The following is a 27,236-nucleotide window of genomic DNA, read 5'->3' on the forward strand; positions in this document are numbered from 1 at the left end:
AGAGTATTGTGGGTGCAGTATGTGATTTTTAATTCACTTGTGATTGCATCTGATCAGCTTCACATTAAATATCTAGTTTTTGTCTACTCTGTCTGGCATTGGGAGTTGCTCTTGTTATTTGCCATAATGAGCTCGTACGTCACTTTGGACAAATGGGCTTGGTAAAAGGCTGCACTGAAACTTAATGTTTCAGATGCATGATTTAAGTCGCTTGTGAGAGGGTTTTACAATGTAGACACTGGGACAATGCATGTAGAACATGGCTCGCATCCATCTGGCTATTTCAGTCGGGAAATCACCTGGTAGATAATCCATCACCTATTACCTTAATAGGTCTGCTTCCTGCCCCCAGATCAACACAACCAAGAACTGCCCTGAAAAGACCCAACCCAATCTTGTACCTTGGCTCTCTTTTAGTATTGTAAACAACTTTTTAAGGTTTAAATGGAGTGACAGCTTCCTGACCAGACATATATCTTGGTTTTAAGATTTATAATAATAATAATAATAATTATTATTATTATTATTATTGCAGGGTGCCATTTCAAGCATTCAAGTGCAAGGTTGGAATCTTGAGTAACTTTTGTGAGCCAGCAAACCAATGTTGAATGTCACTGAGCTAGTATGCTTCAACTACACCAAATTCCAAAGGACAAATGCTGATAAAATGAGTAGCCTAGGGAACTCAGATGTCAACAAGTACACAATATCAAAAGTGGAAAATGGGTCAGCCTAACCTTGTGAACCTTGAGTATTCCATATTCAGCTCACAAACATATGAGAAATGGTCCACAGTTTATATTCAATCATTTAAGGAAGTTATGAATTATAATTTTGGATAAGCACTACGTGGGATGCACATTTTGAATCATCATCATCATACTCTTGAACAAGCCAAAAACTCAAACTGCTCTTGCAGACTGACATGCGACCAGATTACTTACCAAAATGTACAAGCAAAAAAAAAAAAAAGATGTTTCTTTTAGAACTGATAGTACTCAGTTGCCTTTTTATAGGTGTCAAAGGGATTAAGGTCTTTCAAACCAGTACGTGATCAAGGTCAATGGGCAACATGGAATAATAATACTGAGCGCATCCCAAACAGGATATTAAAAAGCGTGACCAGTCTTATTGCAATGTCCACACAAATCTGTGTGCGAACTTCAAATATGTCTGGACGATGACCTCTCTATCACACTCCCCTTAACTTGGCTGGAGAGTGATCATTCATCCAGGATGTTCCTGCCAAGGAGCTTTGAATTGAGTTTGTGTATTGAGGGTTTCTTTATAGTTGGATTCATTTTGCTTGAATAGGGTCTGAGTAATCACAGCTGTTTGAATTACAAAGATGCACATAGATTACTTGCTGCCACTGTAAAAGCTTGAAGCCTAAACAGCAACATATGACTTGTGAAAAAAGTACAGCTTTTTTTAATCCACAAGGACTCAAAGATATTTAATGAAACTGAGACATTCAACTCACATGTGAGAGATGGCTGGAAGGGTGGAGGGGAAAGCTATGACTGAAAGAACTCTGCATCAAACATGCAAAAAAAACACAAATATTCTTGTTTGATGTTCAAAAGTTACAGATCTAATACAGGTTGTATACATCAGGGGTCCTCAAACTTTTCACATCTCAAGGTCCCCTGAAAAGACTACCTCGTGGCTGAGGACCCCCGCACCTGGAAAAACACCCACTACAGCCCGTAATGCAGTAGCTATTTAATTCATCACATGGGAGCATGTAAAAATGATGATATTCAATCATTGATCTCCATAAGACATGGAGCTATTTGTGCGGTTAAACTAACTGTAATCCTGCGAATGAAGTGTAAACCAGAAAAGTTGTTATCATGCAATCTAAAGCATAATTTGTGAAACAGCAATATAAACTAAATATTCCTAAAGGGGATTTATTTTCCCATTTTACAGAGCATCATCTGGAACTGCTGGCCCCCTGGCTCCTCTGGATCTCATTTTGAGAACTAATGTTCAGCAGAACACATTCAACAACTTTTAAACTGTTATTTTAAAAATGTAACAAATATAGACAACAATCCAGCGGACATATTTTAATGGAACAAATGACACTAAATTTGGCCTGAACAAATTTATTACATCTGAAGTCTATCAGTTAGTACATCATTGTTAATATTTTATACCAAATGCATGTTTGTCACTACATTGGAAAAAATGTAGCCTAACAAATAGACGCCCTTAATTAGACATATCTAATTTCCCTCAATTGGATTAAACTAGCTACATGGCAGAAAAAAGGGGCTTGTTCATTGTGATATCTCTCCCCAGGATGTCTTCTGAGGAAGCTTTCAAAGATGGAAAATGTTTTTCTATCAATGTGTATTTGCCAAGCGTTTCCCATTAAGACCATTAGAGCTAAGGCCACGCCGGCCAACGGCGAGTCCTTAACTTCACACCTGACATCCACAGACGGGCTCTGAACAATGGCGTCTGAAGGCTTTAGAGCTGTTATTTCGGTGCCAGTCGAACTAAATCGCCCAGCATTCACACTTGTCCGTCAGCTTTGATCACACTGAAGTGAAGCAGTATATAAAAAGGCACACGAAAACGATGAAGCTCAAAAACAAAAACGACAAACGGGGAAATGTCTGCTATTCACGCCAAACTTCCATCTTTACAGTTCCAGATGTTTTCTGAGGGGAATCCAGGCAGAAGGAGCAACATGCATCAAACAGGTTAGTGCCTACGTTGATTTACAAGTAGGCCTGGTCTAGGTTAGAATGTTTTTGACAATATTCCAGGGGTGATACCTGTGCGTTAGAATCAACCATTTTGATTACATCTATTATTTTTCCTCTACTGATTTGTCTCCAATGTTTTCAGTTTCAGAATTCAGCGCCGTGGCCAACGGGACAAACTATTACAACACAGCTAACTCGGCGTGTCCGAGGGTAGACAGCACGGCACTGCTAACCCATCGGAGAAAGAGGACCAATTTTACCCAGCAACAGATTGAGGTCCTGGAAAAGGTATACTCGGATACCATGTATCCGGACATTTACCTGCGGGAGAAGCTTGAAGCGCTAACCGGCCTCCCAGAATCTAGAATCCAGGTAAGAGCATTAAAATCACATTACCTACTAAAACTCAGCCTTCTGATTAAAATGTGAAGGAATTCATAGGCTACTGAAATATTATTTAAAATATTACCGGCATTGCAAATAAAACAAGTTAACGCAAATGAAGCCTTCTTGGATAAAGGCAGAATAAAGCAAAATCAAACTGCCAAAAACAAATGAATAAAACACTAAAAAATAACGCTCGTTTTCTGTTCTTTGTAGGTGTGGTTCCAAAATAGACGGGCCAAGTCCCGGCGTCAGACTGGGCCTCCGTCAATGAAACCGAACCCTACTGTTGGTCCAGTCATTCCGTTCTCACAGCTTCAGAACCTAATGCCGACAGATGTACAAAGAATGACCAACTTCGCTTTGGGGAACGACTTCAGATCACAGCTGAACAACACGACGGAGGAAACTCAGGCTAAAACGAAAACACTCAAGAAAAGCGGGGACTATGGACTTCCCTCAGTCCCCAGTACTTTTGACGCATTCAGTGATGGAAAGTGTCGTCAAGTGGAACGAGATAATCACACGAAAGTCACAGGACACAGCAGCGGCGGAGTACTGCATTACCTACGGGAGGGGGATAATTTTCCGAAGTCACAAAATCTCTCCCAAAGCAACCTCAGCAAAGCACTGAAGCACGTTCTTGTGGAATATGACAACTTCCCTCCAAACAAAACGATCGGACCAGAGATGAAGGTGGTGATTCCTCCTATACCCTCGCCGACCAATTTCAGCAGGTCTTCACCCAAACAAGTGTTAAGTCCCGTTCAACATATTCAAGTAAAAAGCAAGCCAGAGAGTTTTGGCCATTTCTCTCCAATCCGTGGCACAGAACCAAGAGAGAAGTTTTCCGATTCAGATTCCGACTGGGAAAGTGGAGTCATCTCAGGATTTAGTGCTTTCTTGTAATGTGTTGTAATGATACAAAGTTTTAACGGTTTGTGTATATAAAATTTCCAAGTTGTTAGTAACCACAGTTTAGAGAAACCTTATTCACTCGCCGTAAACAAAACAAACAAAAAAAAAACACTTAATTTATTGTATTTAAGTAACCTTGTAAACTATTGTCTGAATTACGAGCTTGTTGAATAAAGATGTTTGTATTTTTGGTGCAATTGGATTGTATTCCTCTACCAAAAAAAAAAACAAAAAACCTTTAATGACAGAATGTCACTAGGTCTTGAGCAAAGGTTAAAACCAGACAGAATCTGACATGGCTGAACAGAGCGAACAAAGTCTTTGTTTGAACACAAATTTTAATTAAAATAACCTGCAAGAAAAATACTTACAAATGCACAAGCTTAGCTAGAATGCTCAAACCGCTTACACACCCACCCAGTGAACTCAAGTTATAAATAGTCATTACATTTTGCGCTTTCAATTTTTATGTTAAGTTGTGTCAGTGATGTAATATATACAGTAGCTGCAAGTTTCCTGCAAACAGGTTGGGGGGCGTTTCCTACCTACAGATTTTAGGTATTTACATAAACAAGGGAAGGAGGGTAGTCACCCATAAATATACTGAACGGATGTTGCTCGTCAGGATGAAGAAAACAACTCTGCTTTAGAAAAATAGCAAAGTGACAACCTTATATAAAAACGGAGAATAAAAATTGTATCAATGTACTTACAGAAAAGTATAAAAGTCACCTCTGAATACTCAAGGTGTCCTGAACAACATGTACAATAAATCCTACACACTTGTCAAAGATGACTGCCTTTACATTTTTAGAATTATGTAAAATCACTACAAAGTCTTCCTGGAAAAGTTTAAAATGGGGAGCCTTGCCATGCCTGCTATAACAGGAATATAGTAAATTACAAAAAATATGTCCTCTATTTTAAACATTCTGCTGCATATATCTCTCCATCATTAAGAGATAACGGCAACATGCAAAATATTAAAAAACCATATTTTTACGCATTTACACGCCCTGCAAATCTTCAGAATAAGGTTAATCAATTCTGTTTGTCAGAAATCACATACCTGACATGAATTAAATGTACAATGAACAGTACAAAGAAGCTGCATGAAGTCCTGTTTGGCACAAGGATGTCAACAGGTTTGCTTTAACTGCACCAGCAATGCTCAAAAACACAGGGCCATTCTCAAGCCAGTCTCTGCAGAGCAGGGGTCACTGGCCATTTCTTAAGGGAGTCAAAAGAACCTCCCCTAAAGCTAGCATTTTTGTCCAGAACCAATCAACCAGTTGTTGCTTCTCAAATATAAATGTTCCTCAAAATGAGTGTAATTTCACATTACATTTACAGGTGGTGCAGTTTTAAGTGTGAATCACAAAAAAACTTGTGCTCAGGCGAAATTCTTTCTGCAGTCAAGAAATCAATCTTAGAATTCCAACAGTTGTTTTATCCTATAATGAACAGAAAACCAAAAAAAAAAAAAAAAAAAGGGCAACTCCGGCAATATCAGCAGGTAAACCTGACCCTAAATGACATGTTTAAATATGAAATGTACAAATCTTTGTAGTGTGGAATAATGAGATGTGGCAGGGGTGGGAGATCCGGTAACCAACAGATGCAAGATCCGGTAACCAATAGATGGTAAGTTAAACTGAAGATAAGTCCCTGGGAGTACATTAAAGTGTATGAGTAACAAATGGAGATCATTTAAACATTTTTGAAAACAGACACCGAATATCCAGATTTGGACCTGCCATTTAAACAGCTTGGAGGCCCCTGTGTGAGAGACAAGTTATCACAACATTTCAAATGACAAAGCTGGAGGTGTGTACGAGATTGGTATAGTACTTCCACTGTTGAGGTCTGTGGACATAACACTTAAATACTGGTTTGACACACTATATACAGCGAACAGATTTTTGGACTTTTACTGTACAACACTGAAGGGGTCATGAACTTCAAACTCGGTTGGTGTTGTTGGCAGCAAAAGCGTGAAGATTGCCCATCTGACTCAAGCCACTCTGAATGTGAGCCACGTGGATCTCCACGTTGTTCTGAAAACAGCTGCGGGGGAAAAAATACCACAAAGAAAATTTACTGATGCAAACTGGTACAATAAAACAAAAATGCATGAAATAACAGCAAAACTCATGAACGGGTAAGAGAAGGAACAATAAACAGCTTGCGGCGGCCCGTCAACACCATAAGCACAATTCAACAGAAACGGCTCATGACTGACAGGAGAAAAAATATAAAACTTGATTACCAGGTATAGAAAAACTTGATTACCAAGTAAGTCTGGACCAGGTACCTCAGCCATAAATCTGATATGGCAACATGACGGACTGTTTTTTCAGCAAAGTGTTCCCTGAGCATGGCACATAATCATGTTATTCAGAGGAACGAGCGCTCCAGTGAATTCTTACCTGAGGTTGGAATCGTCTATGGAGTCCTTGATGTCATTTAAAGAGTCTGTTATTGATTTAAATTCAAATGAATTCAAGTCATTTCCCTCAGCCAAACACTGCAAAAGAAAGAGGGGGAAAAGAAAGCTCATAAATGTTCTACCTTCACTGCACTACTGCTAAGGTTTGTGAGAAGTGCAAAAGCACAAAGCCTGGAGGCCTGCAAGGTTCTTTGAAAAGGACACTGCACATAAACCTGCCACAGTAAACAACCTGAGAAGTTCTACACCATAATACCACACCATTACCCCACTCTATTAAGGCCTATCCATGGTGAAAAGACAAAAACACAAAATGTGCCATTTTGCTCCAGTACCCCACTAGCCAATACTCCCAAATAGGCAAGCATGCCGAGAGACAGTTTTTTACCAAAAACCCAACTAAATTTTTATATTAACTAGATAACAGAACCCCTATACATACATATACGTAACGGAAACCCTATTCATAAAGATAACGTCAGTTTGCAGTCCAATCCGGTTGAGAGGGACAAGAAAGGCGCTGTCAACACTGCGTGACCAAACCATTTAAAAAAAGTAAGACAGGGAGATAAATGCCATAGCTCAATCAAATTTTTCTTAAGTAATGTAATGTCAAAAATAACCAAATTGGTGCTAACAGTATAACAAGAAGAAAGTTTTTTTGTTCCAGATTGAAATATTTGAAAACAATGATTCTATTTCAGCTGATTAAGCCAATAAAATTCAATAAAGGTAAAAGTAACTAATATATAATCATTGCTGATAACCCTTGTATAATGCAATTAGCTGTGTAATAAGCGGGATAATCCCCTCCTAGGTGGTCTGCTCTTGGCAAATAGCTTCGCGTCGGGGGGTTTGTCGCCTCCGTGAAGGTCATTATTTCCCGATTGCTGACCGCCTTGGAAGGGATTATCCCTTACGTATTCAATTAATCAGTATTGTAGGCTTGCACAATAAAAGAGATTGCTACTTTATAGCCATCACCAAACCAGACAGCTTGAATACAACTATCTTGACATGTAATCTTTAAAAAAAAAAAAAATTAAAAACACCATGCACCCAAAAGGTAGGACAAAACATTTCACAAAGCATAAAACTGAGTACTACACTACTCCGTTTACAGTAGTTAAATAAGGCTTTTAACAATGAAAGGATATTTGCGACGCAAAATTTTAAATCCACATCCATGCCCTTTGAGACCAGCAGTGTCCATATTACCATAAGCAAATCTTTCTTTGTCCCAGGTGCTCGTCCAATGACATTTAGAGCTGCGGGATTTGATGGTGCATTGTGACATAAATGCTATGGAATTTTATGGTGCCCGTGTAGGCACAACTGACCAGTATCCTTTAACAGCTAACATCAGTTGATAATGTGAGAATGTATTCATAAATGAAAAATTTTATCAAACCAAATTGAGAAATGGCAACAGCTACACAACAGCTCCCTTCCATCCTCTGCAGCTGTAATGCACACACTCAACCCGTACAGTGTTTCAGTAGCAAGCCACTATCTGACATTACAGGTCACAGTACTGGTGGGCTAGCAGAAAAGGGAAGGCCCGTTTCCCAATGACACATCTGGACTCAGGAAAGTAGCCGGGGGGTAGGCTTGAGGAACCCTGCTCCACCAATCGAGCCGCTCTGGGGGCGGGGCTCTCTGACCAGAGCGCGCCTTGCCTTTATCTGCAGCAGCAGAGCGGTGAGCCCGGAGATGAGGTCGCTCAGGCTCTGGCTGCGGACACAGTGCTGGCCGCCGGGGAGGGCGTTGGCCTGTCGGACCATCTCCTGGGCCTGGTCTTCACAGCGTCGCCTCAGGTCTGTGGGCTGATTGGCCGGCTGCATGCCCTGCTCCGGAGCCAGCTAGGGAGAGCGGAGAGAGAGAGAGAGAGAAAGAGAGAGAGATACACATGTAGAAAGCAAATGTATGGAGCCCACGGACGTCCCCTTGGTGAAACTCGGGAGCATGGTTTTATAATATATAAGAGCCACAGTTCACCATTCACACAAAATAGGTTATTAAATGGATAGATAAGGTCCAGTGTTCCTATTGCTCAATTTGCGTTCCAGCCGTGAGAACTATCATCGATAAACGAAGGGTAAATAGAACACTTGCACTTCGTTCTCATAACATTGTGAGTTCCACCATTTTAAATAGTGTAACATTAATGAATCCAATAAGCCTACACACAGTAAGAGCACAGTTCTGGAGCAGTATTCTGACTGAAAATGAGCAGTAGCTACACTTCACCAGCAAATGAATGGAGAACACCTGCACCTGCGTTGACAGTTACTTCAGTAACAGCACCTTGACTGAAACTGTCCAAATTAATGTATACAATAAAAAAAGCACAAAACAGTATTTTAAAAGGTAAATAAAACAAATAGATAGAATTCAAATCCTGTAACACAGTTTATTAGCATAAAGAAAGATAAAAAATGCCTGTTAATATTTTAATGTGATAACTGTCAACCAAAGTTAAAACAAATAAAATGTTTGTTTAAAGTCTCATATTTAAATGTGGACTGAAGATCTGACTACAGCAGGTGTCAGCAGATGTTTAAAAAAAACTTCAGTGAACAATATATATTTTCTCTGAAAACGCCCAAAAGCCATCCGATTGGCTAAAACGTACGGGTCTCCTGAACCACACCACACCCCCTTACCTCATAGCAGTACTGCTGCACCTCGTGTAAGACTTTGTTGAGGTCCTTGTTCAGCTGCTCCAGGTCGAGCACGATGGTTGCATATCTCTTCTGAAACTCGAACCCAATCGGCATCGAGTAGGATTTCTGTTTAAAACAAACACACGCCAGCATTAAATCGTAACGTACAAACGCAGTAGTTAAAAAGACAACCTCACTTCCATCTCACTTGCTCGCCAATAGCGGCTCTCCGTTCCTGCCTTATGCAATACTGCACTTATGAACATAACTTATTGGTAAAATGTTTATTGTTAAGGATATTCTTAATGAGCACAAACAAGAAGATTTTTGCTCAAGGGACCTGATTAGGTTCTGAGTGACAATTTCTCTTATTGAGGCACAAATGCACACAAAATCATAGCTTTTGTCATGCTGTGACAAAAGAGGAGATGGAGTATCCAATATGTAAGTTACTTAGAAATGCATACAAAACATTTCTGTTCATTTTTTATATTTTTAACACCTAACCTTATCATCTCAATGTGTTTCTTGAAACTATCTATTGCCTTCTTAAGCACAGCTCCGTTTCTCTGCACCGGTTTGAAAATGTTTTGGGTATTTCAACAAACCACGCTAAGTTCCTCTTAGTTTGAGGAGTTTGTTTACACGTCGACAGATTCAAAGGCAATGGATTCTATTAATCTGACAGACTTTGAACGTGTAGCCGGTTCAACCAGGAACTTTTAGAAAAACATCAGCCCAATCCTGCTCTCTGATCAGCAGATGCAAGACTAATCTGTATCAGAAAAGTCCACAACAAAACAGCAAGTGAAGCTTCCTTTCATCCTCCCAGATTGTGCATATAAGCAAGGGACTGAGTAGCTAGTTTTACGGTGCATTTGGTTTGCCATTATGATTTCCACCTTGTTTTTATTTGTTCTGCTTTATTTCTTGTTATTTTAGTTCTGAGTATGCGGAACATTCTTTTTATTTTATTACGCTTAAATACTTACTCATTCATTTAACTTAGGGATGAAAACTCAACTTTAATTAATTCAATTTAGTAAAATTCTGAAGGCATTTAAACTGGGTGCTGCCAGTCCACCTAAATAGATAACTTCAAGTATGTTTACAAGACTATTTTCAATAATAGTACGTAAGAGTTTAACCCCTTGAAAAAATATTCTTCTTGCAACCAGTTATTAATATAAAAAAAACTTCCATTTTCTTTATATTAGCCAAATTAAACAGTAGCTGTGATGTTGTGCATGACATCATACATATGACATCATACATGACAAGTACTGCTGTTTCACATAGAACCGCATAAACGATTATTACCGTTCGTTTAAACTTTCATCAATTTCGCTTTGAAAATCCCTAGTTTTTTTTAAATGGACAGAGTTACTCTTGGAAACAGACTCTTATTCTGTAGCATTTCATTCTCATCATTCATCGTTTTAATCTCACTTTTTTTATCCAGTGTTTCAAGTTTATACAGAGGAGATGCACGAGCATAGCGGCTATGCTCAAGAACACCCTGTGCTACATTTCGACTGCTTTTGCTACTGTCAGAATTTGTGTGGCTTTGATGTGGAAGTTGTACGGACCTGCAGAAGGGAAAGAATCCAGACAGTGAGTTTCGTTACACAACGACATCCTTCAGCCTGCCTCTGCAAACGGCGCATGAACTCTGACACGATGGCTACGCAGCTGGTCAGCTGGTAGACTAGTGAAAAGGGGCGGTCCCCTGTTGTAGCTCGTGCATAGGAGCTCACGCTCGTCAGAGCAGACGCTGAAGCAATGGGCCCATGAATACAACTGGGCATGTAGAATTAGGAGAAAACAGAAACTAAACAAGCTTACCAGCTTCTCGGCTTCAGTGTTCATTTCCTTCAGCTGCTTAATATGTTCCTTCTTAATCATGAGAATTTTGGATAGTCTTGTCTGGAAGGAAAAGCGTTTACACTGTTACTCAGGTAAAGGTAGCAGAATAAGAGACTGGGCTCTGATTTTCTGTTCAATCATGAAATACATTTTCTGCATGTTGTAAGCATATAAACAAGAGCATTCTACCAAACTAGTGGCCCCTAAGACCATTAACTTCTCAGTATGATTATTTCCAGATTAATCAGGAAATATCTGTTAATATTGAAAGCTGATAATCAAATTTAGGGAGAGGAAAGCAAGACTTACAACTTGTACAAGGAATTTGACAGGGAATCCACCCAGGGTATCACCCTCCGTGCCAGGCAGTTTGTTCTTCCATGGTGACTGCCCCAGCAGTGGATCATTACCCTGCAGGGACCAGGAGCAGGCAATGGATTTCACATCCCTTCAGTAAGGCAGAGAGGCTTCATCACACCCAAAATGGGAGGAGCCATCATAAACAAGTCTGGTTCAAACAAATCTTTGTGCTTTACAAAGGAAATAAATGCTTTATTGGTTAAATTGCCACAATTAAATGTTAAATAGCCATCCTTGTGCTATAATTATATAAAATAGCAATTCTTGTGCTCCCAATATAAAAACTAAATGTGATAATAAAGATGCTAAATTATGCATTTACTGGAAACTATATCAAAATCAATATTATTTATTTCATTAAAACCTGAAAACCTACTTAGTGCCAAAAATTAAATGGACAAACTATTTTACAAAGGATGGATGCCCTAACATGATCCTTTAGGATAATTCAGCACACACATGCTCCATAAGGTATCCTCATGCAAAAAGGCCTGCAAGGTGCAATGCAGTGCAAGGGCCGGTTCCTCTACCATCATAGCAGGCTGAGCCGAGGGGGGGTAAGCCAAACGGGGAGGGGTCACCAGCGACTGGAACCGAGAGGGCCTCTGTTTCTGAGCGAACGCCGAGATGGGCATCGTTTCGTGAGGTTCGTTGCTCTGCGGAGGAAATCGACAAAGAGCGCAAACTGAGCTCGGCGGCCATCTTAAAATGCATTTTCACACAGAAGTTCGGTCCATTACAGATACAGACTTCACACCAGCGGCGTGAGGTTAGTTTCGCTGATTCGCGTAACTGACAGATTGCAGATTTCGGAACGCTGGCAGGACTCACGAGGACTTCGTAGTCCGGGACCGTGTGCGTTCCCAAACCGTTCCTGTCGAAGGTCACCCTGTAGGTGGCCGCACTCGTGTCCACGGCGTCGATCTGGCCAGTGAAGAGGCCGTCGTGGACCCCCCTCAGGCGAGCTGTAGCGCATTTAAAGACACGCGGACACCATGAACATCGTTTGGGAACAGCCGGGGACTAAGACAGGAAATGGTCATCGAGACACAGCCTCCAGGTTAAAAAATGTCAATGCTATTTTTTTTTTTTTTACTTTCGATATAGAACACCCAATCTCCATTTGTCAGCCACACTACACTGCCTGCAGTTCAGTAGAGAGCAGACCATCATGTTCCCTTCTCCTTTTATAGCTAAATCCATTAATGACCAACAAACCTTAATGCACAATTACCTTTAAGTATTAGGGTTAATATTCCTTGCCTTCCATGGTAAAATGACTATGAAGCCGATAAGGCCAGGCTACTCAATTGCTTAAGGCTGCACAGCTTGTTACACACTTCAGTGCACAAAGTACAGGGAGGTATCACACACATAGCAACACTAAATTTACAAACAGGAACAGGCAATACCTGTTATTTGAATTGTGAGACAAACAGCCCACATTAGAGAAAAAGACCCTGGTAGGGTCAAGCAATAGTAGCTTCCCATACCTCAATAAATACATCCAAATAAAGTCACAAGAGACCTGAAGTTGGACAACCACAAATGACCTGATAAAAATGAAGTGCAAGATAAAGATATGGTTTAAACTTTAAAGTTTTGAGACCCCTTTTCCGCATTTGTGACCGTTTCATAATGCAAGCACTCAAGTCACATCCGACCTATGAATATATAAGCATAACCATACAATGTAAATAGCTGTTTAGACCACTGCATTTTCCCCCACTGTCCGTTACTTTGCATAAATCGGGCACAGAGCAAAATATATTTGTAAAATCAAATTTGATTATGTATGTGTTCAGTTGAGTTTCATGATTTAAAATCAATTTTGTAGACAGGATCGTGGTGCAGTCTAAACTGAAAAAAATAATAACCAGTATTTTAAGACACTAGTCCAGCGCAGCATACATTTCCTGTAGCTTAAAATACTGTATGTATAAACAGGTTCACAGACGTCACAGGAATGCTGGAATGCCAGTCGCAATGCAAGAACCATGACTGTCCACAACGTAGACCAGCCCTAAAGGCGGAAGAAAGGAAGCAACTCCTCTGTGTGAAAATACATGTGTTGTGGACTGTGAATTTAATATTATTATTATTCATAATAATAATAAATTATATTTGTATAGCACTTTTCCAGAAACCAAGTTCACCTAACAAGGTTAAATAAACAAAGGGCAAAAGATGCACAAGGACAGCAATGTAGCAGAGAGTAAAGAGAAAATTATGAAGACAAAACATACAGGCTTAAGATAATAATCAAAGCGGTGGTGGAAGTGAAGCGTATATTCTCCAGAGGTCTTGAGTTAGGATTTAAAAACACCCTGCTTCCCTGATGTTTTTTGGAAGAGCGTTCCGCAGAGGGACCAGCCACAGAGAAAGCTCTGTCACCAAACGTACGGAGATAGGTCTTGGGGGCGGACAGTAAGATGCCAGCCTTAGAGAAGGGGAGGGGAGGGCAAGGAGGGGAAGTTCTGAAGTTAATTAAAAAGGTTTATTATTTTGCTGATGCCTTGCATTCTTTCCACTGAAAAAAACAATCAAACGGAGAACTCAGCTTCGTTCTCTCACATCCTTAAATTTAAACGAATACGTAAAAAGCAGAAAGTTGAAAACAGCAGCAGTGAGTGGTATTATTTTTTTTTAACTTGACAGCAGTAAACTTTGACGAGCCCAGCCCATCCAGCCCACCACTGACCGGTGACTTTGGTCCCGATCACTAAGGGCAGCGGGATCTCCTCCGGCAGGTCTTTGCAGTGCGACACGTCGGTGAACTTCCTCTGCTGCAGCAAGCGCATCTTCTGCCTCTTCTGCTTCAGCGCCGACCGCTCTTCAGCGAAGAAAGCGGACGAACACCTGGGGGGGGGGGGGGGGGGGGGGGGGGTGGGGGGGGAGGCCAGGTGATGAATACGTCAATCAAAAATGCATATAATGGTTACCCATTTACAATAAAGGCCCACTAACTTTTAAAGAAGCTATAAGTCACGTGCTGTATTAACTACCGTATACATCGCCCATACTCAATTAAACTTTTAATGACATGTAAAAAAAAAAGACCTTTCCCCATGAATATATTTTTAAAAATTAATAAAACACTCCTCCTAATTTTGAAGAAACAATTATTCAGTGACAGTTATTTTAAAAAGGAATTATTTTCTATCTACCAGGCACTATCCACAACTTTTTTCTTCCCCTTCAAATTTAGAAAGCCCAGTTTGAGGACTCTTAAGCCGCGTTTCCACCAAAATTACCCGGAACTTTCAGTCCCAGGAACTACTTTACCAGGAACTAAAAGGTTCCTTCAGCCAATGGTTGTCTGCGTTTCCACCGGGGTCTAAAGTACCGCGAAGATTAGGCAAATTAGCCCACTGACGGTATCGTCGGTCCATCTGTCATATGATTTCTTCTGTAACCCCATACTACCACCGAAGTAGCCTACATTATTTTCTAATAACCGGGACAGCCCGGAGGGGTTTATTCCACTTATATACAACGGGTTACCAACAATGACTATATATGGTTACTTTTGTATTTATTTATTTTCATATATCCTCTCAAACACATTTATTAACAGCAGAAAACATGCACACGTTGTAAACAATTAGCTGTTTTATTACTTTCTCGTCGTCAATTCCATATAGGCTAATCGCAAAATGACAAGAATAGAACGAAAACTCGGACTTGCGTGAAAATGTAAATTAGTAGTGGTACAGCCACCGTTTGCTTTCCTTCGAAGTTACTGCTAGCCGAGCAGCGAACTGTGCCCTCCAGATGCGAACCATGCACCATAAATTAGTCCATAGTCTTCCTGGTCTTTTCGTGGAATTGAAAAATGGCAGTAAAATTGAGTAAAATTACGGCAGTCTGAAAAAGCTAAAGGGAAGATTACTAGAATTAACCTGATATTTTACCCGGATAAAAAGTGCGGAAGGTGATTTCCAGTTTGCTTGTACTGTATCACCAATGTTAATTATGCAGAACTACCGCATACCTCACATAACTGTATCAAACGTTTTGAGTCAATTACAACGGGCTAACAAAGAAAATCCGGAAGAAAATATTCAGCAACCGAATTAATCCGTTTGAATGTTTTGGTAGCCTACGTAATATGCTGTCCCAGCACGAATGCTTAGCATTTTATAAAACGAATACTAAAGCAAGAAAAGAACAGAAGAGCACACGTTATAATTCCAAGACGTTGATAGGCTATAACCAAAAGTAGGCTACTGCGCCGCATAACATACAAGTTTGATTTGAAGTTATTATGAAAATAAATTGGTTTGCCGCTGCATATTTTCAAACATGGCGGGTAATGGCGGAAAATAAATACAACACAAACGCTACGAGTACCCGACCAATCAGAAATGTTCAGCGCTGCAAGCTCCACCCAAAAGGTTCCTGTACTTTCGGAAAGTACTACCCCCCGAGCAGGAACGTTTTGGGGGGTAAAACAAAGCCCCCAGAACTAAATTTAGACCCTAGTTCCTGCGGTGGAAACGCACTGAGTTCCTCAAAAGGTTCCTAGTTCCGGGGTATAGTTCCTGCGGTGGAAACGCGGCTAATCACAAAAAGTACAGGTCAGCATGTGCCAACTGCTGCCAGTGCTTTTAACTTTGCACTCTATGCGCTACACTGTGCATTCATTGTGTTTGGGATTTGCCCAGAGTTAAGCACAACAAGTTGTCAAAGAAGCTACGCAAGTACACAATCGAGGGACCTGGCCTCATAATTGTAGTGAAACTCCATGAATCGCAAAATGAAGCCAACCAAGGATTTGATGAATGGGGGAAGATTGAACATAATGTACACTTATGAATTAGCAGTAAGGCTAACGGGTTCCATGCAAAACGGTGAAATCCGACAGTAATGATTGAGTACTGTACCGTCTTGGCTTTCCCATCAGCCTTCTGATTGTGGCCCACTCTACTCTGGTTAACTTTCTGGTTTTTAAGTTCGGAAAGGACTCCTTCAGACAGAGACAGAAGTCATTGTCTCCTTCAAACAAAGGCCTGTGAACAGAATAATAACCTGTGAAAGGCTGAAACTTCTTTATACGGCAGAATTGCCAAGTAACTCTCAAATGCTGACATCAGCCCTTTGGAGGCAAAAGCAGCTCAATCTGTTCAAAAATGGTGCCAAGTCTTACCTGTCAATATTTGAATAGAACCACTCATAAATACACCACTTGTGTGCTTTGGGGAGTTTGAGGAGGTTTCGCAATCTTAATCCGATCCTTTGTGAAACCCTCTTATCTGGTGTAGAAACATTTGCAAATTTCTGTGAAAAAAAGGAGACAAAAAAGGAAAGAAATACAAAAACTGTTAATGTACAATTTTAGAGTATTTTTCTTTTCAGAAATTTGCTCATTACAGTCATTTGGAGACACTCCAATTCTAATAATACATCACTTGTAAGAATAAAATCATCCATGATAGATGTTATCCATACAGTTACACTGTAATTATATTTATCAAAAGGCTGTGAAAATCAAATTAATAAATTACAGCCACATTTATCATCATCATACTAAGTGAACAAAGCCATCTTTTAAAATCACATCAAAGTAAACCCTGTAGTTATGTGAATGCACAGTGAAGCAGGGGATGTGCATCTTCTGAGTTGAGAACCTTGTGATCTCGCTCTCAAGGGCCTCAACTACCCACTGTACGCACGTAGGTGTGGCCCAGGAGAAATGTCTACTTTGCAAAATAAGTTTTGTACAGTATCGTCAATAATCGACTCGTGCGTGCTATCCCCCTTTTCCCATGGGTGGCGGCAAGGCATTTCTAATAATTTCTGAACCTGAGGCACAGTCGTCACTCTCTGGCTTCTTCTGGGAGACCGGGAGCTGATCTCTCGGTCGTCCTCGTCACAGGTCAAACGGCTCCTCTTCGAACTTCTTGTTGGCTGGAATGCACATGGTAACCGCCGTTGCACATGAATGCATTCAATATAAGCTGTGCAAACATTCGGGTGGTCTTCCTGCAACTTGTGTGCTGGTAGTTTTCACTGAGATTATATTTATGCATTTTGAAAGCTTTTCCAGTCATGGAAAATTGCACAGAGACAACTTGGTATACAAACCTGTAGGGGCCATTGGCAAATAACTTGTATCCAGTCAAAAGAAAACTCAGTAAGGCACTAGTTTAAAAGCACAATTGACTTAATATCCTCCGAAAAGACCAATAAGTGTCATTCTGACATACACATTTAGAAGTGATATCCAGCTTCATGTGCCTGTATGAATCACAAGGAACAAATAAGAGATTTTCAAGACTGCAAAACAAGGAACGAGGTGAGAAAAAAATCTCACCGTCTCCATTGAAAAGGTATTTCTTCCCTTTGAATTTTGGGACTTTGGTGCACTGTGCTTCTCATTCCAGGTGTTTGACAAACTTCCTTCTGCAATATAAGACATCAAGAAGACAAGAGACAAATGGTTTAACATCCTCAACGCCAGCATTAAAATGCACTTACCTTGGTTGTCTAAAACATCACACTCGCAATGCGAGCGGACGCATACATGCAAAATAACCTCCAGTGTTGATCCATTTCCATATGAACTATGATTTAAAATGGCCTAACAACCCAATGTTTTGGAACTAATTCTAGGAATATAATTTCTCTGTTGCCAAGTACACATATACAAACAAGTGAAGCAGATACAAAAGTTATTTTAATTTTTTAAAGTATAATGAGAGCCCAGAAAATAATGAGAAAACAGACAATAAAAACATCTGAAATAATAAAATTACCTCAGAAAATAACAGGCAGTGGAAAAAATTGAAGGTACTCAAGGTGAATGAAGAAATAATGTAGCTAGCAACCATACCATTCATACAAAAGAAAATCAGGTCAAACATGTTGTATGCACCTGAGAACAGGTACACACCAAAATGAAGCCCTGTATATCATTGATTTTTTTTATCATTTAAGTTTGCACTAAAAGACCTTTTGCTTTACTAAATTTGCTTCCTCTTTTCTGTTCAATAATTTCACAATATTAATCCACTGTGGAAATAATATAGAAAACACATCATCCTATGAATCATCTGGTCTTTTCATATTGGAACAGAACCAGACACATAATTTTAATATTGGTACAATATTTATCCATTTATTATAAGGCAGTCAGGTTAGGAAAACCCTGCCATAGCTTTCAAACTGTTACATCATACCAGCAGCATTAATAATCAAGTGATTCACAAGCAGAGACTTCAAATAGGATTAGGTCCCTGACATTAAAAAGGCCATTTAAATCCTTAGAATCATACACACCTGCCCTTAACTCTAGAAAGGGACCAAGAGTTATTACCTATCTATAATATTCAGAACATGATATATGACCACCAAGAACTTATGAAACATAATAACCTCCAAGATAGGACCAACTCCAGATCATAGTGTGTACTTTCTACTTTGTCTTGCTGTGTTTTGCCAAGAAGTTCAATCATGTGTTGGTTCATTTTATATAATAACATTTAATAGTTACAGTAAAGGGTTGAAATTTTCCACGACAAACTACTGTAGTGCTGCAGTAAAGTATTTTGTCACAGTATTAATACACTTTCCAGAATGGAAAATGATAGTTGTTCCATTCCATTCAACAGGTCACATACAATAATTAAGTTCAACTAGAAGACAAATCCAGTGAATAAAAATTAATTATTACCTTTCAGACTCACGAGAGCTTTAGCTGAAGAGCCTAGAACCAGAAAGAAAAGGATTAATGAGTAATAATTTAAAAACAATGAAAAAATGATTCAGTGACAAATAAAAAATATTGTTGTGAAAATTAAATCAAAATTGAAACACTGGCTGCAAATTGAAAACAGTAACAACAAAAATAAACATTGAGAATGCAGCTCAAGGCCTCCATGTACATGACACACTGCAAGTGAGTTGGACTTGAGAATAACCGGGATGCACTGATGGAAAAAGTGCAGGATGGAACCGTTCCTTTTCAAATTATTTTAACATTAGATGTTATGTTTTGGCATTTAACGGACACTCATGCACAGAGCAACCTGCACAGATTCATAATTTTTCATACAATGCATTTATAAAAGCTGGATAGTTTACTGAAGCAATTCAGCTTAAACACATGGCTCAAGGGTACAGTTGAGGCCAAAAGTTTACATAAACCTAGGATAAAGATATTCAAACTCAGTTTTTCACAACTCCGCACATTTCATGTTACCATAGATTTCTTTTGGCAAGTCAATTAGGGCATCTACCTTGTTCACATCAGAGGCAATTAAACAATCAATTAGAGACATATTTATTTCAGCTTTAATTCACTATATCAGAATTCCAGTGGGTCAAAAGTTTACATACACCAAATTGACTGTCTCTTTAAACAGTCTGGAAGATTCCAGAAATTGATGTAATGAGTTTTTAGAAGCTTCTGATTGGCCAACTGTCATAATTAGGAGTTTACTGTGAGTTAATTGGTACCTGTGGCTGTATTTAAGGGTCTACCTTTAAAGCCACTGCCTTTTTGCCCTTGATATCATGAGAAAATCCAAGCAATTCCAAGCCAAGACCCCATAAAAAAATTGTGGACCTCTGCAAGTCCAGTTCCTCCTCAAGAGCAATTTCCAAACAACTGAAGTTACCACGAGCATCTGTACAAACAATTGTGTGCAAATATAAAAATCTTGGGACCACACAGACACTGCATCGTACAGGAAGGAGGCACAAATTAACTCCCAGGGTAGAATGAACTTTGGTCTGAAAGGTTCAACTGAACCCCAAGACAACAACAAAGGAACTGGTGAAGGAGTTGGAGGCATCAGGTACCAAAGTATCTACATCCACCATTAAGAGAATCCTACATCGCCAAGGCCTGAAAGGCTGTTGTGCAAGGAAGAAGTCCCTGCTCCAAGACCAGCACAAAAAAGCCAGAATGAAGTTTGCAGGTGACCACCAGGACGACGACCTAATCTTTTGGAGGACTGTACTCTCGTCAGATGAAACAAAAATTAAACAGTTTGGCCATAATGATCAGTGGTATGTATAGAGGAAAAAGGTGAGGCTTTTAATCCGAAGAACACCATCCCAACTGTGAAGCATGGGGGTGGCAGCATCATGTTGTGGGGGTGTTTTGCTGGTAAAGGGACTGGTGCACTTCAGAAAATAGATGGCATCATGAGGAAGGAGGATTATCTAGAAATAATGAAGAAACACCTCAAGACATCAGCTAGAAAGTTAAAACTCGGTCACAACTGGGTCTTCCAGTAGGAGCAAGGAGGCCCACAAACCTGACTGACAGTTCTGTCAGGAGGAATGGGCAAAAATTCCGGCAAAGTATTGTGAGAAGCATGTGGAAGGCTACCCCAAGCACATGATTCAAGTTAAGCAATTAAAAGGCAATGCCAAAAAATACTAACAAAGTCTATGTAAACTTTTGACCCCCTGAAAATCTGATATAGTACATAAAAGATTAAATAAATCTGTCTCTTATCTATTATTTTGAAATGACCTCTTATGCAAATAAAGTAGATACCCTAATTGATTTAACACAGGAACTGTATGGTAACATGAAATGTGTGGAGTTGTGAAAAATGTCTTTAGCCTAGGTGTATGTACACTTTTGGCCTCAACTGTATATACTTGAGTTACAAGGCTAGTTCTCCAACCATTACACAACACCACATTATACTTTATAAATACAGGATACAAGTTACTGCAATGGCCTGTTTCCAAGAATGATTTTCCAGCTCACTCAAAACATGAATCATTTAAAGAATGCTAAAAGCACTGATGTCACATAATTATAAATTTCCTTTTCAGCATGAATGAGCTAATAAAACATTTTTGTTTGAAATGTTAGTGAGCCAAGAGCCAGGGAGCTAAAATGAGCAAAACAGTTCATTAGTGTCTCAGAAGTTGAGTCAGTAGCGGCAGCATTTTGGCCACACAGCAGCTGGAGTAAGTTGGCAATGTAATAAGGTAGCCAACGCTTTAAAAAAAGAGGTCAAAAACAGATGAACCGATTTAATGTTTTGGCTGAGTTGACTACTCTGCTGACACATTAGAGCCAATTACTGTTGTGGTTTGCTCGCAGTCCTTTAAAAAAAAAAAAAAATACTATATTGCTTCAATGCACTGTACTACAGCTACTGTATTTAGTTCAAACTGGAGCTGAAAACAAGTACAGAGATGTTAATAAAACTTCTGTCATTTATTTTCATGAAACCAATTTGTTGCATTCATCTGACATGAATGTTAAACGTATAATTTGTTTGCACTGCAGTTAGAAAAATGCAATTCAATTAATGATGCTTGCGAACTTTTTGCAGAGATATCACCATCTGTACCAGCTCAACCAATAACATTAGGAAACCGGTATTTGGATTAGAAGCCGAAAGTGGGCATGGCTTATCTCAGAAGTTGTGTAAACAAGTGAGAATCTGTCCTAATATACATTGTATATGACCCCCATTACGTGTTTTATGTATTATTGTTCTGCATTTGATTTGTATTACATTTTGCATTAGTATTATTTGTATTTTATTTGCAGTACGACTCTAGGTTGGCATAATTTAATTAAATTTAGCAGTTTACTTGAAGGATGTTGTACATACTCTCACTGGTCTGGGAATTTAGCCAAATCAGGTGGATGCACTTAGGTTGTATTCTTTGACAATTCAGTCTGGTTAAGAGTTTATGCAAGGTAACTGAATGGAATTTAATGTAATCAGCTAGTTAACTGGCTCAAAATTAGCCAGGGTCCAATTAGCTACATCAAGCTTGCCATCTCTCGCTATTGCAGGGTAAGCAGAGTTATCTAATAAGTCAATCTGTGTTGCACGCAAGCTACAGCAGAGCAGGTGTTAGCAAGCTAGCAAAAAGAACAGATTTTGGAATTTTTATTCAAGTACTAAGTGGTGACTAAATACTCAAAGTCCTGTTTCTACTTAATAAGTAGAAAAGTATCAGCTAAAGTAATGGGCCATCGTTACACCTACAGCAGCAATCACCACTTCCGTCATTCAGACATCAAGAGCATGTTCTGATGCTACTTCACTGTACTTCCAAAGTTGGAAAATAAAACTTATATTTCTGCTCCATTCACACCTAGAATGGATATGCAGATTTCATTTTAAATATCATTTCATGGAATTGGTTTCATTTATGATTACATTGTTTCATTAATCTGCCGTTTTGTGATTTTAATGGATAAAGCATATTTGCATCAATATTTAATTCCATCTCCAAGATTTATGACTGCGGAAATCTACTGTCAATCTATGGTTGTTATATAGTACCGGGCACCCACATCAAACGTATCTGCTGTTGATGTGGCTGTGGAATGAATTCAATAATCCCAAAGTCTTATTGACATATGGCTTTTAAGGGAAATCGCCGTAAGTATAGTCAGCCATAAAGTCAGGCAACAAACCAGAGGCTAAATGCTGCTTATATCAACGATTTGCATATTAAACGACAAGGCCTGCACTTCAATGACAGTGGAATTAGATAATTTTCTTCCACCCAATCTGTGTCTTGAGCGTTCTCCTCGCTCCTTCTGGAAGCTCTCCAGTTGACTACCAGCTTTAGACCAACATGAAAGCTTCAAACGTTCATGACTACGGTGCTCTTGAGGTTCAGTCAATACTGAATTTTGAACAGGTCCACTGGCCTAACCTACAATCTGTTTGAGTATCCTGATTTTCAGTGACTCACGCCTATATAATGACAGCAAAGGATAGTTTGGCTGCAACCAAGGCAAGCGATCGCTGTCCATCTATAATCCGCCGTACTACATTTCATAACGTTAGCATTTTTACGATATTAAAACAAGACCGTGCCAAAACTACAGACGTAGACTGTATTACGTATTTTGCCACTAAATGCGTCTCTTATCTTATATAGAGTGCATAGGATACACTAGGGCGCTATGTATACACATGGGTGATTCTTGAGGGTAGCAAAACAAATATTGTAGCTATGTTAGCAAGCTAATGTGTCCCGTTCTTTTTCTAAACCAAAGTGGGATTTGGAACTATACAGTTCCAAACTCTCTTCCAAGACCACGGAGAGAAAACCAAACATGAAATGACGTTACCTGACATTCGCAAGGATTGCTGAAAAACATACACAGTGACCAACATTGCATATTAATCACTCAGGGGAAAAACTAGCTAGATAAACTGATAATAACAAGCCAGATACTGGTGTGCGTTTTGTTGTGATCATTCAGTCAACCAGCTTGCTAAATAAAACGTAGTGTTCTTCAAACTGCACCCCTAATCTAATGGCCCGTTTTAACACTTGTTCAATCGGAAGACAATTTACAACTCGACAGCTGGCTGCCAATCTATCTACCAAGAACCATTACTGCCTATGGTTAACAATTAGCTAGACAGTTATGCATGTCGACAGATCTCTAGCCAACTAAATCGACACACTTCAGCTGTTGTTATCCAAGAGGCTCGGGTAAGCCAACAAGCCGCCCCTATCTGGCAAGGCTAGCTACTTCTTGGAAGCTATCTATGCCTGTCATGCTAGCTAGTAAGAATTGTTAGGGGGACTTTGCTACATAGATGTACATCTATGCGTTTACGAAGTTAGCTACTTAACTAAACAATCAGACAAACGCTTCCGTGTTTATTCTTGTCCAAACGAACAGTAACTCGGCACAATTCATTGCCGGGATTGTTGGAAGCTAGATAGCTCACTACCCAACACCTCCATAGCTTAGCTAACGTTAGCTAGCTAACGACCAGCTAGCTAAAACAGTCATAGCTTAATGCCTGAACATTTCGTCAAATTCACCACAAGAACACACTACGCTAAAAATGTTATAATACTTTGCAACGGCTTTGGATATGTGTCCGGTGTGACAATGTTGTTCATTTATTTCTGGAGATGTTGCTCAATGTTTCAAACCATACTGAATTTTGTTATTACTCACTTTCGTCCAGCAGCTGCTCCAGCTCCGCCATCTTGAATCAGCCGCGCCGCTTTTTCAAAGATTGTCAGTCAGGGTGCATTATGGGATAGATGTAGCCAGAGAGGGCTGTTCGAACGCAAGAATTCGTTCAATTCAATTCCAGTGAAATTGACTATGCATTTTACCGGAGGAAACATCAACTAATTTTCTTTTCACAGTTAAACTGTGTACCACTGGTACTCTTCAAGATAAACATGCCCTTTGCGACAGCTGCTGAAATATTTTTCTTAGGAAAATAGCGAAGTCAATTTGTGTTGCGTCGTTTACAGAAAATGGTTTCAATTGATTTTTTTGTATATGTAATTAAACAGCCGAGGTAAAAGAGAGTAATTTACTATGTACTGTTTAAGTTTAACCCCAATGTCTATTTGGTCGATATACTTTGGGGTAAACTTGTACAGTACACAGTAAAAACGAAACCATAACAATGAAACTTCGAATGATCGTATGCATATTACTTTACACGCAGTTCCTTTAACAAGATGGTGACTGCCCTGGATTCCAGCTGGTATCTTGGAGCAGCACTTGACTGCACCAAACTAATCCAAACAAATAAGAAATAAAACTACCTGTCCCTTGGTCCTGTCGCTTATTAAAACACTGCTTGTTTGCCCTTTGTTTTTTTCTGTCGTTGATGTCCCTCAAGATTGTCACATGCCAGATAAGTGGTACAGCTGAGAATACGTTTGGTCTTAATAGGTCTCCACTAGAATTCTCTAGGCAATAAACCTGAGAAACAGGGGATAGATAATATGGAGTAATATGATGCACCCAGACAACCATATAAGATTTCATTTGATGAACTGAAAATCTTACAGGAAGCCTAATTTTACATGCAAAATTTGGAATCCACACTGACAGGTTCAATGCTACTTTTCAAATTAAAGAAAGATAAATCCAGATTATATACGGAGAAAGATTAACAGGCTTTATTCTGTGCAGCAAAAAAAAAAAAAAAAACATTTCTGAAAACAGGAAACCATGAATGCAGTAGACAGAAACATTTTAATTATATCACCGTTTCAGTCTTTGTGGCAAAGAAAACAAATATAACAAAACAAATACAAGCGCAACCCTGTATGCACTTTTATTATGAACGTGGTTCTGCTAACACTTATACTAGATATACTACAGTAATAATGGTCAGCTACTGTCAATTTCAGTAGAAACTGAATCTGTTCATTAAATGAATACCCTTTCCTGAATGCACAGATTAATACCACAGAAACTTTGCTTCCTGTTAATCCTAGGTTACTTCTTTTTTGTCAACTGTCATTTTCCAACAATTGGCAGGAGCAAAAATACAATTGCACTGTATGTACTAATTTCACCCACCAAACCATTAAAGGGTGTTAAATCCCTTCTTTATGACAATATGCAATATTCCCACAGACCTTGGACACCATTGCACATTGAGAGAATCATATCTGAGAATACTGCTACCTACCTAGGCCTATTGGTACAGGAACGTGATAAATGTAACTTTTTAAAATGGATTGTTACCCAAGGTAAGCCTTCAAAGAGATTCTAGTTCTCGCTCTTGACAGATATCTAAACTAAACCACCCTATAAAGGTGCACTCGGACGTATTCTATATATAGTTGTAAATCAAGGTTAACTATATTTTCCAAGCGCAAACTGAACAAATGAGAAGTACAAATCTTGCCCGTGAACAGATTCTATTCCAAGCCATTATCTATGGTAATATGCTCTGAATAGTTGAGATTTCAAACTGCCAAAACAAAAACAAAATGGTTGGGTCTTGGACATCATTGGCTCCTTGATCATGGATGTCTGCCTTGTGGGATGGGACTTGAAGGCCCTGGCAGGGCAATGGTGCTGGCTGGCCGGCTTGAGTCTTCAGCGATGACTTCACCAGAGGGATGTCTGGTAGTTGAACTTGATCTTCAACAGGTATTTCAGGTTCACTTGTGCCACATCGTACACAATATACCTAGGAAGGGTTTGGTTAAGGCAAATTAAGACAACAGTGTGTGCTATGGCTGGTCTTGTTATCACTTTGGTTAGTCATGTTACCTTTCCTTCACAGTAGGTTTATATGCACACGTACACATTCATATATATATATATATATATATATATATATATATATATATAATTCTACCATAGAACCTTAAATTGGGCACGTGCAGACTACAGGGTCCATACAATGCTCTAAGGACACAATTAACACACTGTTTTGTGCTCTCTAAAGGCAAATATTAATGATTAACACACTGTCTTGTGGTCTCTAAAGGCAAGTATTAATTTAGACTTCCATCAATCTTTACAATATACCTATCCATACTGTAGCACTCCCAACATTAACCATAGTGCCAGGCACAGCTTAATTTGTGTAAATAAAGAGCAAATGATCCACATTATTTGGGCTGTCAGGTAGTCAAAGAAAAATTCAACAAATGGAAAAATTATACTTCCCTTCCTCCATTAAGTACTTAATAATCACTTTGTTGTACGTCGCTCTGGATAAGAGCGTCTGCCAAATGCCTGTAATGTAATAACTCTGTCCCTAATCATCTGGACATCAGTGTCAGATAAGGATACTCATTGTAGAGGAGGCTTGTGTCTTCAATATTGGTGTTGATGCATTTACCCAGGGGCACCTGTACCCCATCTAAACTGACTGTGGCACTGGGGTCTGGAGCAGTTCTACCCAAACCTGTGCAAAAGAAACGAAAGCAAAGTGAGCTGCCTGTTCAATACAAGCACGACCTGAGGATGACCGTGCTTAAAAGATAAGAAACCGCCATGTTTAGTTAAATCAGTACACGTCACTTAAGTTTGCTGTGGTAGTCATAGATACCAAACGAAGGTTGATGAATTACATTATAAATTAAGCCTTTCTATAAAAAATAAAAAAATGTATGCCACTGACTGGCATAACC

The 27,236-nt window shown here is 39.4% G+C and overlaps 3 protein-coding genes across 3 annotated transcripts in view; 1 reads left to right on the forward strand and 2 right to left on the reverse strand.

Moving 5' to 3' along the window:
- The first annotated feature begins 1,579 nt into the window (after positions 1-1,579).
- mixl1 (Mix paired-like homeobox) lies at positions 1,580-4,222 on the forward strand. The gene is made up of 3 exons (XM_035423584.1): positions 1,580-2,717; positions 2,866-3,095; positions 3,324-4,222. Exons 1-3 carry the CDS (start codon positions 2,627-2,629, stop codon positions 4,014-4,016), a joined length of 1,014 nt encoding a protein of 337 aa, XP_035279475.1. The 5' UTR covers positions 1,580-2,626; the 3' UTR covers positions 4,017-4,222.
- A 123-nt stretch (positions 4,223-4,345) lies between these two features.
- On the reverse strand, positions 4,346-24,360 carry lin9 (lin-9 DREAM MuvB core complex component). Its single transcript, XM_035423823.1, has 15 exons — positions 24,292-24,360; positions 19,042-19,074; positions 17,683-17,771; positions 17,172-17,276; positions 16,516-16,646; positions 16,253-16,378; positions 14,068-14,225; positions 12,198-12,331; positions 11,897-12,022; positions 11,316-11,417; positions 10,986-11,066; positions 9,141-9,266; positions 8,154-8,336; positions 6,455-6,552; positions 4,346-6,092 (listed from the first exon to the last, which is right to left on the reverse strand). The coding sequence occupies exons 1-15, from the start codon at positions 24,320-24,322 to the stop codon at positions 5,987-5,989; spliced, it is 1,629 nt and encodes a 542-aa protein (XP_035279714.1). The 5' UTR covers positions 24,323-24,360; the 3' UTR covers positions 4,346-5,986.
- A 956-nt stretch (positions 24,361-25,316) lies between these two features.
- parp1 (poly (ADP-ribose) polymerase 1) overlaps positions 25,317-27,236 on the reverse strand; it is a 30,102-nt gene continuing 28,182 nt past the window's right edge. Inside the window, exons 22-23 of the mRNA XM_035423803.1 lie at positions 26,896-27,010; positions 25,317-26,284 (exon numbers count right to left, since the gene is read on the reverse strand). Of these exons, the coding sequence (XP_035279694.1) occupies positions 26,203-26,284; positions 26,896-27,010 (197 nt within the window). The 3' untranslated portion in view covers positions 25,317-26,202. The remainder of the gene's footprint in view (positions 26,285-26,895; positions 27,011-27,236) is intronic.

The sequence above is a fragment of the Anguilla anguilla genome, chromosome 6, assembly GCF_013347855.1.
Source record: "Anguilla anguilla isolate fAngAng1 chromosome 6, fAngAng1.pri, whole genome shotgun sequence".
Classification (NCBI taxonomy): Eukaryota; Metazoa; Chordata; class Actinopteri; order Anguilliformes; family Anguillidae; genus Anguilla; species Anguilla anguilla.